The sequence below is a fragment of the Plutella xylostella genome, chromosome 9, assembly GCF_932276165.1.
Source record: "Plutella xylostella chromosome 9, ilPluXylo3.1, whole genome shotgun sequence".
NCBI lineage: Eukaryota > Metazoa > Arthropoda > Insecta > Lepidoptera > Plutellidae > Plutella > Plutella xylostella.
In genome coordinates this window covers 2,932,284-2,945,280 of record NC_063989.1, presented here as the reverse complement: position 1 = coordinate 2,945,280, position 12,997 = coordinate 2,932,284, and the positions used below count along the sequence as shown (strand labels likewise).

Sequence of the window (12,997 nt, the reverse complement as noted above, 5' to 3'; positions counted from 1 at the left end):
AGAGTAATAAGTAAATGAGCAATAGATTTAAAACTTTTTTTATAAATAATATGTCATATGTTGGATACTAAAAGCTATTTATTTACCTAAATGACAGCTCAAATCGGTAAGTAAACAGTGATATTCGCGGTATCGGAGGAGTATAATGTGGCAACTATTTAGATTTGTCTGAAAGAAATTAATACATATTCGAATTGAAAACTACTGATATACGTTGATACGGAAAATATGTAGGAAATACAGATTTATTTTTAAATTTTAGCACTTCTTCCATTATCATCTAAAGATCTTATAATACCTAATCTAGCTAACTACTTATACAATACATGCCTACCTATCTAAGAAATTAGGTACCTACATTAGAATCGGTACACAAACTTGTCTGAAAATTCACAAAGCACCTCTCTTTCTTGTAACCTATCTAATCCTTCCAATCAGGATTTTTGGGTTTTATTGTACATGGGCCTAAAGACCTCCTGAAGGGACTAGTGTCTACTACTAGTGGGACTAATCTCAACGTTAGGATGTCGTTAAGATGCTACTATCCATTTACATCGAATAAGGACAGAAAATCTACCGAAATCACACCTAACTATAACGCATGTTCCACCAATCACAAAGCCGTGTTCTTGTGAATCTCGTTTATCTACGTCTATACTGATGCCTTGCAGCAGCGTCAGCTTAATAACTCTCAGCCTACATCCCTAATCCGACTCCTGATAATCCTGCAAAAATACATCAACATCCTTTTAATTTCAGCAGCATAACTATCCCCATCTCGTTCCGTCTCCTTAATTCTTCGGTTTGGCTGCACTCATCTCTTTCGGTTTCCCGAATCTGGAAGCGAGGTCTACGGTCTTGTAGTGGCAGGAGCAGCAGATGGGCAGGTCTGTGGTCTCCTTGACCATGGTTCCGTTGATCTCCACCATGACTTCCCAGGTGTTATACTTTTGTTTGCAGAAGGTCGTGTACTCGTCTGTCTGGGGGAGCGCGGTGAAGCATCGCGCGTTTGGGTTTCTGTGAAAATTGAAATAGTTTGAGATGAGTTAAGGCCAATGATCTCGCAATAAGAGTAGCAAAACATTGGAGGAAGTTAGTTTAGTGCATTTACACGATTGAAGAAGAAATTAAGATCCGTTTCAGTTTGTGATAGATTTCGCTAGAAGCATCCCACTTATCTTTATTAAAGACTAGCTGTTGCCCGCGAGCTTCGCTTCGCCTTAAAATTATTTTGCCGTGGACTACTCCCGAACTACCTACCCAATAACATGCCATGGTGGTATTAAATTAGATGAAAGTTGACAAATAAGTACGAAGATACTTGACTAAAAATGATTTTCATGACTTCATTGAGCAAAGACTTGTATAGCAATGGCAGAATAGTAATTTATAAATGTTTAATTTCAAGCATCTAACTTATGCAGTTTTGGTTTTTTTCATACTACTTATTTTTTTTCACTTTAACTCCCATTTTTCAAAACAAAACCAAAACAAAAACATAACCAGTGCTATTCTACCACAAACAATCAGGGTATCAGTCTGCGATCGGGATTAGGGCTGGGTAAAAAAATATAATTATTATGTAATAGGGAAAATTTTGTAAAAGACAAAAACTAGAGGCTGTGGAATGGAAAATGAAAATGTCTTTCATGTCCTGCGCAGAAACTAATAAAATATGTGTTGGGGTTGGACTGTATTTTGAAAGTCTCCTTCAGGTTTTCCAGTTGTTCTTTATTGTTCCTCTTCTGTTTCCTGAATGACAACTTGCGTACCAAAATGACTCTACTTAAGTACTCGGAATTGGTCACGCAACCGATAGCTGATAAGGTGAGATACCTAACTCTAACCAATGACATCAAAGTATAACAACTTACGAACTATGCTATACAAAACTATTACTTATACATGTTAATCTAATCTTATGCTACGTTTTCGTCGTGAACAATATGTAAACTAAATTACTCATAAATTTGCTGCGGTGATAATGATCACGTTTGCGGTGGTGACGTTTGTTTATGAAAGCAAATTGATCGTGATCAATTGCCTAATCAAGTGAAATTAAACTTTGTTTGTAGATACTACACACACTGGTCGTTTTCAGTAACCGACGCTATACTTTATGTTAACTTTCTTCTTAAGTGTTATTGTGCGGTTACTAAGTAGTATACAGCCGAAAGGGCGTGAATATTTATTGAAGAAGTTGGCCTTATTTCGGCTTACTAACACTTTAGCAACAGCCTGTACAATACATATATATTCCCATCTTCCACTAAGTATCCACAACTGCGGGTGCAAGGTACAACTCACGTGCAGGTTTCGAGGCGCACCCGCTGCTCGTAGCCGGCGCGCGGCGCCTGCAGCACCGTCACCCAGTCGTCCAGCCGCTTCGAGCGCACCTTGTACAGCGGCTCGTACTGGAATAGAAGAGTCATTTATATTTTAGATTACAATTTATATAAATGACCTGAAGGCCCAGCACTGGGCGCAAGAAGCGCAATTCAAGACGTGACAAAAGTTTTCCGTCGCGAAGCCGCGCGATGTAAGTGAGCGCCACTCAACTTTTGTCACGTCTTGGCGTGCGCTTATAGGGCCGGAAGGGTAGTGGCGAATAGCGTCCACCACTACCACCAAGTGCGTGGTGCAGTTTCGAAACATTCTCTTGTGTCTCATCCATAGGGTCACCAACATCAATAGGATCTAAAAATTGTATTCTCCATAATGCTACCCTTCCGAGGACCGCTGCATTGGCCAATATTTATATATTTCATTTATTTCTACCTCATTCTATTCGTGTAGTAACTGCTACATTATATCTGAACCTGCAGAAATACTCGTATTAATAGCTTCGCTTCACTTTAAAAGGTTTTTCGCGGCATTTCCAGGTTCAAAATGAAGCCAAACTTTCATTAAGTACTTGTAGGAGTCTACTGCATAATGCCGGTAGTATACTCACAGTGACGACAGACTGGCAGTTGTCCAGCTCGTCGGGGTCTCCCTGGCGGTTCACGAGCGTGGGGCTCAGCACCGGCTGCGGCGGTGAGGCGTCCACGGGGGGTTTCTGGAAGACATACCACAGTCAGTAGGGCTAGCACGGGACGTAGGGCGTAAGACGCACGCTTCAAAGCGTGATAAAAGTTTTGCATCAGGCGAGCGAGCCGTTTGTTACGTCTTGACATGCAAATCTTGCCCTCCATGCTAGCAGGATGCGATGTACACTAATTTGGTACAATAATACTCTGTATCACTATACTTTATTCACTCCATATTATGTAAGAAAAATAAATCAAGGTAGACAAGGTCCTGGTAATTATTAAAACTTAGCGAAACAGACCCTAAATCCTTGATAAAACTGCATAGCTAGCTTACTAGCTGCTAACAGCGGCGAGTTTAAAACTCAGTCGGATAGTTAAAATCACATTGTAATAAAGATCAATGATACAAGCTACTCCCGAACTATCATCTAGTAATCAAGCCTTCTACTTAAGATCAATATGAAACAAACATAATTATTAGTACAACTCACATATCCCTGAAACAGTTTGTTATACCGCTCCTCCGGGTAATCCGGTGGTTTCACCGTGCAGTAAGTCTTCCCCTGACACTCCTTGGGTACGCTGCCGACGGGGCCGTACTCCGGCTTTGTCTCCTTCAGGGGGCCGGGGTACATCACCACGTCTGACTCGGGGGATGGATCTGGGAAATTGGGGTTGTTACTTGTTATTATTCAGAGTATGCGAGATAGTTTGTGAAAGGTGATAGTGGTAGAGGTTCAGCTATTCTCTTCTATTCTCTGTGGGGATGTAAGTACCTGCACCTGGCTCTCTCGAGTGGAACCATTGTGCATAACCCCAAGGTCTAAACTGCCTTCCAAAGTTTGGACCATTTCCCAACACGCTGGCCCACTGTGGCTTGGTGGGTTCACATATCTAGATATGCAGGTTTCCTCACGATGTTTTCCTTCACCGAAGCGGTGAGAAGAAGGGTCAACTATATCTGCTGAGTTTATATCTAGGGACTTGACAATAATTACATACTTAAGAGACAATCATTATATAAATTTGGGTGAAAGATATACACACATATTTTATGCTCACGACTATAATGTCTGTAATCCCCGAAGGGGTAGTTAGCCAAATATACTCGCAAGCAAATATATTAATTTGGACTTCATTTTAAAATCTTATCTGTTTTTCCACAGCTCTCTTTTATAGTAGAACACGAAAACACTTACTTCTCTTTTTAGCAGCAGCGGAAATACAGCTGAAGCTACTGAACAGCACCTAGGAAAATAAACGGATTATTAAACAAATAATTAATCTACAGGGTTATAATGTAACTTGCATTTGACAAGCCATAGCTTACGGGCGCTATCTCACATCAAATTGATTCGTAGCATTCGCAACTAAAAATTGTGCACATAGTTATCACTTATTTTATTTCTTATTTTATGTTTATCAGGAAATACATTATAAACATAAATACAGTTACAAGGAGGCATATTACTTAATAGTTTATCTCGTGTGTCTAGAAATAATCAATCGTTTTCCTTAGCAACTTCATAAATTAAATATGTATCAATTTATTATATACCTACATAACGTTGCAACTATTTACGGACTGAAAATTTAATGTATAAGTACCAACTGAACTACTAAATTTAACTAACACGAATAAATGTAAGTTCAACTAAGGACTAGGTACCTGAAATCTATTGTTTTTACAGTATACGAGTAATTATAAACAGAAAGTGATAGATTTATGGTCGACATTACTTTAAAGCATCTTCGTGAAACTGGTTGTAAAGAAAGGCTTTCGAAAAAAGAAGTAACAAAGCTTTCAATCTTCATATGTTTAGTTAGCACGTGCTTATGTGCAATTACTTAAAGCTCCTATTAATATTACCTACAAAGTTATTGAACTGGACTTAGATTAGTACTAACATGAAAGCTGTGATTTCACTTGCAAGTGAAACCCAGTAAAACTAGATCCAAGTGTTCTAGTGTATATATATATATATATATATATATATATATATATATATTCAGTATTTATTCAATCAATGTATGTATTAGCTTACAACTTTCTTTCTAAATGTAGGTACAGACACTTATGGCCATGGCGGTGGATTGCTAGGAAGTATCATCACGGATAGATAGGTTATCTAAAATTTACACTGATACTAGTCTAAATCATAATCCTATGCAATTATAATTTTACATTCAGTGTGTCGTCAAATATTTTCACTTATTTAGGTAAATGATGTGTACCTTCATGAATTGGGCATGCACAATTGCACAATACGGGCCTAATCGTCCCAAGCGTGGGGTCACTGATGCACACTTTTGAAAACCATTATCATTAAGTACTTCCTTAATTTTTCTTATCTCATTAATAAATTGTTAATTAAAGAATTTAGACAAATTAAGTTATTCTTGCATGCAGGGTAAAAGACAATTTAGCATTGAAAGTCTTGTTATTAGATTGTCTTTCTATCTTTAGCCTGGTTTATTGTGTCGGATAATAAAGTAAAAACAAACAACTCATCGCATATCACAGTCTCTTGTGGATAAAAGGTCATTGGTCATTTACCTCGATATAGAATAAAGCGTGTCATACATAGAGGTATTTGCAGAAAGTGACACTACAAAAGTAGGTTAAATAATCGTACCTAACTTACAATACACCCTGTATAGCATGGTATTATACCATTGGCATGTGTGTACCACGTGTGTGCCCATCAAACTGAGTAACTTTTAAAGTAAGCGTCCACCATTCGGCATCGTATGCAACGGAGGCATCGCATTCAGTTTTTGTACAGAAATATACAAGTAGGTAGTGCGTTCACTTCACATTTTATATTATATTATTTTATAACTATTGTAATAAAATATTAAATAAAATTTGTTAAAAAATGTTTAAGGACAACAAGGAAAGTTAAGAACTAACATAATTTAATTATATTTGGATATTTTTATTCGGGTTGGTAGTATTAGGTAGGTACTAGTATTAACAAAACAGGAATCATAAGGTCACAAGCCAGTCTATATAAGATGAGTTATTAAAGAATATTTCAAAATTATTGCCAAACAAAGAGCTACTTATTTGCTAACAGGTTTAATGTTAATTCACGTCTCAGCCCATTAATTAAATACTAGTTTCGTACCACAGACCCACAGATGATAGGGTTGCCTTAGCGTCATGGAAATTACTCCAAAATGCTCCAATTATAAAATATAGTTGTTCCCGCGAGCCTTAAAAAGTTTTTCCGTGGGAACTTCACAATAAAAAGTAACCTATGTTCTTTCTCAGGGTCTAAACCATCTGTATACCAAATTTCATTCAAATCCGTTCAGTAGTTTTGGCGTGAAAGAGTAACAGACAGACAGACACAGTTACTTTCGCATTTATAATATTAGTTAGGATTAGGATTAGGATGATACATAAGGAATCTACTGAGGAATTTTCTTTTGAGTTTCACATTATTATCTATACTTTGGAAGAATAAAATGCTTAAAAACAATTCATTTGTCTTCGTAACCATAATATACGATATATTTATGATGAACATGGCATTAAAAATAAGCAGGTAAGGAATTCAGCTATCAATATTTAATATTATTTGAGTTGATATTTTCAGCGGAGTGGTCACTATTAATGTTATTGATATGAACATAATTTTTTATGGTCGTACTAATAAAAACTCTTAAAGTACACCTATAATTTATTTAGCAATCTACAACATAACAAACAACGTACTTTAGTGATATATTATTATGTATCTTATGGTGTTAAAGTAAATAACTCCGCTAATATATAAAGCAAGTAATCGTGATCGTAACTAACCTACAGGTAGGTATAGGATCACGTACCTTACATTATGTACGTTTCAAATGAATATGCTATCAATAAATTCTATCTATTTTGTAGGATAAATCCTTAAAAAAATTGTTGCAAATTGATACATAACAAAATGGATGTAAATTTTATTTAAATAATCTTATAATTTTTGCAAAACTCAGCTTATGGTTATGGCTACTATCATTATAGTAACAACCTACAACCTACGTACTTACAACCAAAAAACAGGTACCATACAACATCATTTTCACAGTATAACTTCGCAAGTCCACATACGACCACTAAAACGTATATTTACGTTAGTTTAAACTTAATGAATATTTGTTATTTTAATATTTATTTTCACACACGGCCGCGTCGGTTGAATACCGGTTTGAGACTGTCATACATTGGAGCTAAGTGTTAGTTTTTGTATTCATGTCGACAAGTCGCCCCGTACCGGGCGCCTTATTCAGGCCAACTCAGCAACTGCAAAGATATGGGTTACATTACTATGCCTGAACAGTAAGTTTAGGCTCCTAATTTAAAACTATGGGCTTAATGCATAATTATATAGCAAGAAAATGTTGAAAATGGGACTTGATGGAAGGAGTACGAGAGGAAGACCAAGAAAGACGTGTCTAGATTCGGAAAAAATATTGATGAGAGGTTGTGGAAAGAATGAGGGTAGGGTAAAATTGCGTGAAATATATAGCTCAAACTGACTTAGTATCCTATGTCCCCTGGATGGGGCAGAGGGCGTCCACAGTGACTCTCCATCGCAACCTGTCTTGAGCTTCGCGTTTGATTTCACTCCAAGACTTCCCGATCTTTTTCGCTTCGTCCACTACCGTGCGTCGCCAGGTCTGCTTGGGACGGCCACGCTTTCTCTTTCCTTGCGGATTCCAATCCATCGCCTGTTTGGGTATGTGGTCAGAATTTCTTCGGAGGGTGTGGCCAATCCAGTTCCACTTGCGTCGCTTGATCTGCTGGTCGATCAGGGTATCGTGGCACCGTTCTCTCAGTTGGTCGTTGGAGATTTTATAGCTCAAAGCTGATCCTAAATAACTGAACAATAGAACAGCTATAGGATTGCACTGAACCGTTTTGAAGACGCTGAGTTGTCCTGAATTTGGTTGGCTGGTGGACTCTAGGATGACGGAATGGAGTCATTCATGTCTGAAAATGTGCGAAGGCATTGACTTGGTATACCGTGGATGTACTTAGTAGATTTTTATATTATTATGATATATTTTTAATATTGCGAAGTATGTGAGTAAGTAATTTTCTTTGAAAAAGTAGAACTGTTAAGTACACTCTAACTGCCAGTTTCAATAACTCTATGTACCGATGACTGGTAGTTAGTGGGTAGTTACTGTCATACAATTTTGTCAGGTTGTAACTTTAAATGTGTCAAAATAGTATGAAAGTAAGTACCAGAGAATCCAGAGATAGAGTTATTGAAACTGGCAGTAAGGCGATCCGCTAACTGCAGGAGACGCGAGGCAGCGTAGCGCAGGCGAGGCGATAACTTATGTAATTGTAAATGAGACATTATTCCCTGCGACTTAAAGGCGATACGACGCCACTGCGACGCTGCCTCAACCCAGGCTCGGTGCCGCCTCGACTTTAGCAGTAGCACAGAATAATGCAGTGGGTGGAGCGCCTAATAGCTTATATACGTACTACGATGACGTTTTACAAGCCTCTTGTAAAGTTACAGTTCATTCAGATTGCAACTGCGTTTTTCAATTGTTCGTCAGTTTACTGCCACACTGCCACCATTTCAAATACCGTTCATAAACTCCATCACGTCTTTTAAATAAGAAATTATCTAATAATATTTTTGAGTGAGTTCATTATGATCAATTATTTACTCTCATACATGTACTACTGAAGTATAGTGATGCGTGTGGCCGTGATACAAATGACGTATAACCTCAATCGCGAAGGAAAACCTGGATTTTCCACATTTTGACTCAGACAATTGCAACTAATTTACGTCACGATCACTGTATTAATGAGCTTCAGTGTGGAGAATACTGTCAAACTGAAAAATAAGAATTAAATTGACACTATTTTGCTGTCTTATTATTAAAAAAACAATTTTTAATAATAAGACAGCAAAATAGTGTCAACGGAAGGTAAAAAGGCCTTCGAGGAGAGATAGTATTTTATTTTCCTGATTAGGCTGAGCCAATAATGATGATGAGCTATGGAAATCAACTGATATAATAAATGCCAATTTCTCCATAGTCGGTTATCTAACCGACCAGGAATTGGTTCATCAATACGTCGTCTCCATATAAAATTCTTGACAGATGTGTCAAAAGTCAACCACTAATACCTAGTTATGCTCTAACCGACTATAGAGAAATTGGCACTAAGCCTGTCAAAAATCTATCAGATCCATACAAGTAACGTCAGATTTGTCAAGCGAGCGACGCTGCTTATGGATTGTTAATTGCTAATGTGTCGCTGGTTCTTCTTGTGAAACAGTTTTTTTCGCTATCTAGTTAAACGGGGAACTCCAGCACTTAAATTGAATTGTGTTGTGCATACGCATACTATGTCAATAAAAAACGTCAGCAAAAAGCTTCATGTATGTTACGCGTAGGAAATTCAAAATTAGGCAAACTACATTGTGATTCATACGCGTATGTAGGTGCTTCATACTTCATACCTGACTCATATTGCGTTCTCAACAAAATTGCGAACGCAGTTTAACGCGGTCTTAGATAGGGTAGGTAGGTAGGTTTTACCTATTTTATTTTATTTTATTTGATTTAACTCTTTATTGTACAAATATCACACTATACGGTATACTATTTTGCCTGCATGATGGGATGGGTTCCTGATTCGTCATCTTTGGAACTGGTCATCCCTCGTCATTGATATGATTATGGGGATAAAAAATCTTTCATAAATAATATTTATAATCAAGGAATTTTTTTTGTGAACTTTCCGAAGGCATGTCAAAAACAGTATTACTGAATTAGCAAAAGAACTGTAGTACAACGAACTGCACTCTGGAAGTTTATTGACAAAACAAACATCCCTCCATTTTAAAGCTTTTCTAAAAATATTACTTAGGTAAAGGCGTTTCGATATCATTATTTAAACCTGCGTAAGTAGCTATTCTATACGTATTTTATCCTAACTAATATTATAAATTCGAAAGTAACTGTGTCTGTCTGTGTGATACTCTTTCAGCCAAAACTACTCAACAGATTTGAATGAAATTTGGTATACATATGGTCTAGACCCTGAGAAAGAACATAGACTACTTTTTATCCCGGAATTCCCACGGAAAAACTTTTTAAGGCTAAGCTCGCGGGAACCGGGAACAGCTAGTTTATCATACATACACAAGTAACAAAACGCTACGCCTTATGTTGAGTAACGAGCAACATGTTCAGCAGAACAAGTCTATAGTTCTTAATAAATAAGGCACTTTGATATAATTATCGAATACATCATATGAAACAAAGTTAAATACCGTGTAATTTCGTTAGCTACTTGCATATATTCTGTTACCATAATTATGATATTTATAAAAAAAACCAACGGTAAATTATTTTTAAATTAAACATAAGTTTTTTTAAACAAAAATAATGTTGTGTTTATTTAAAGATTAAGTGTTGCCGTATAAAGAAATAACGAAGCTTTGAATAGTAAATAAATAAGAATGTTTATAAATATTAAAAATGTTTGTCAAAAATCGGTATAGTTGTATCAATTAGCATAAAAAACGGTTTGCATTTTGTGCGACTTAACCCACTTATTACGGGAAAAATAAAAAAATCCGAAAAATGACAATGAAATATAAATTTTAACTAAGTAGGTACTCAATATAAGTATTTTTATTTAATAAGATTATGAATATATAACTAATACAATTTAACACAAAACTTATAACTAGATAAAATTAAATAAGCACTAGTAACTAACTAAATTATTAAACTAAGTATGTAAATATAAACAAAAAAGCGCTAAGAATTAGAATAATTAGAATTTTAACTACTTGTCAGTAAACCTATATTTATGTAATTTTTTTTGACATGTGTGTATCTTTAAAGGAGCAGTAGTTATAAGTGGGAGAATTGATTCGCTGCATGCGTCAAAGCCTTCATACAAAAGACATCAACGGGAGGCCTTAAAAAAGTGCGTGCGTCTTCCAGTATACTACCGATTGTTTTATTTATTTATTTAACACACACTTCAATTAATATCTCATATTATTTTGTACCTAGTTATTAAAACACTTATATTTTATTTGTCAACCATTTGTAAACATAATGGAAGAAAATGATTGCCCAAATTAATGAAATATGACAAAATAGCCTCCTCACTTACAAATCGGACTGTAACGTGAATAATTTCACAACCAATTGCAAAAAATTACTTCAATATAAACGAAAAAACACCTCGACCAGTTAATTATATGTATTAACCTCAGTTTTCTTATTATGTGCTAGGGTGACAAAACATAATGCTATTAAATCCCAATCTAGATTAACAACTAGGGCGACCAAATGACGAAGATTTTCGTAAGTAAAGTATTGCGAGATGTCCTGATTATCCACCTAATGTCTCAGGATATAAGAGTGTTTTTTATACAGTTGTTTATTGCCCAAGGGATTTCCGTGTTGGGCACGCACTGTTTCCATATAAAATTGACACATTATATTTAAGTGCTAAGTTGTTTTTGTTAGAACGCGGTGCATTAAATACATTCCGATGACCACACATGTTAATTATTATTTGAATTTGTAAAAATTGATAGAATAAAAAATATATTCCTACTTAAAATTACTAGGGCGGATTCGGCCAACGTCGAGTAACTGTTTACTCACGAGTAAAGTACCAGTTACTCGCGAGTAAGCAGATTTTGCATTCTACCAAACCTGAAACCAAGATAACTAGCTTATCCCAAGAATAAAATGTTATACCGCCAAAATTGACCGTGTAACGAGCTTATCCGAGAGTAATTTTGTAATGGCGGCAGCACATCAGCTGATTAGAAAACCGTCATAATGACATATAAACACATCTGTCAAAACATAAACAAAAGTACGTTAAAAGGCAAAGTCTCAGAATAACAACAGCGAATAAAATATTAAAACATAAACAATTTCATACTTTTATAATCCATTCAAACTAAGTTGGCATGTCATTTCTATTGCATGCTTTGAAACGCAGCTATTTTTATTTTAGTTGCATTACAGTTTCGTTCCTCGTTCATTCAATTTAATCATGGTATAACTTGGTAGAATGCAAATGTACTTATCCTAGATATTTACTCGCGTATACTTTTAATTCCGGTATAGTTATTCTCGTGTAACGTGATGTTTGGACGAATCCACCCTTAGGTACCTATTTATTTATTTTAGTATTAGTAGTAACGGTAATCTTATGTCACTAACTGTATTTTGAGTTTATTCAATCTCTAATACTGAAATAAATTGTTGTGTATTATAGGTATTAAATCTAAATCTTGGTTTCACAACTGAGAACGTCAAGTTAAGTATAATATTATGTGAAGCGATGATTGGTTGAATTGTGTTTGAGCAGAACAAACTTATCCGCTTAGACAGATTTACTCAGGTGTGAAACTGGGTTTTTATTACTTTATCTCCCCTTTGTTTCCTCATAATTAGGTTTAAATATTGGATAAATTGTGGTATTGGATAGAATGTATAAATTTACCAAAATAATGACTTAGTTATAGAATATTACTTAATTAATTTTATGTTTTCCCAGTTTTCGACGTTGTTATCATGTTATGTTTATGAGGAAGTCTGTCCAAATATTAAAGATGAACATTTATATTTTAAATCCAATATTTTTAGTGTTATTACTGCCATTAGTTAGTTACAAAAAGGAAAAAACTTAGGCATATCAAAGTTTCACAAAATAAATATTAATATTTTGACATAATTATATATAAAAAAAACTCACGGGCAATGAAAAGTTTCCACTGAGAAAAACATCAATTTACTTCTAAACGTAAAAGGCTTTCCTAATGACGCCTTCTGCAACATCGAAGTACATTTAACAGAGCATCAGCATATTACCTACTAAAAACAATGATATTTTTTTTATGAAATATTTGAAAAATTTGGGTCGTTTGGAGTCGGCATTTTGTGAGTGGAACTAT

The 12,997-nt window shown here is 35.5% G+C and overlaps 1 protein-coding gene across 1 annotated transcript; it reads right to left on the bottom strand.

Annotated features, from left to right (window-relative positions):
* Window positions 1-753: 753 nt before the first annotated feature.
* On the bottom strand, window positions 754-7,245 carry LOC119690859. Its single transcript, XM_038106976.2, has 6 exons — window positions 7,074-7,245; window positions 4,232-4,280; window positions 3,524-3,693; window positions 2,954-3,058; window positions 2,308-2,414; window positions 754-1,017 (listed from the first exon to the last, which is right to left on the bottom strand). Exons 1-6 carry the CDS (start codon window positions 7,101-7,103, stop codon window positions 792-794), a joined length of 687 nt encoding a protein of 228 aa, XP_037962904.2. The 5' UTR covers window positions 7,104-7,245; the 3' UTR covers window positions 754-791.
* Window positions 7,246-12,997: the final 5,752 nt, after the last annotated feature.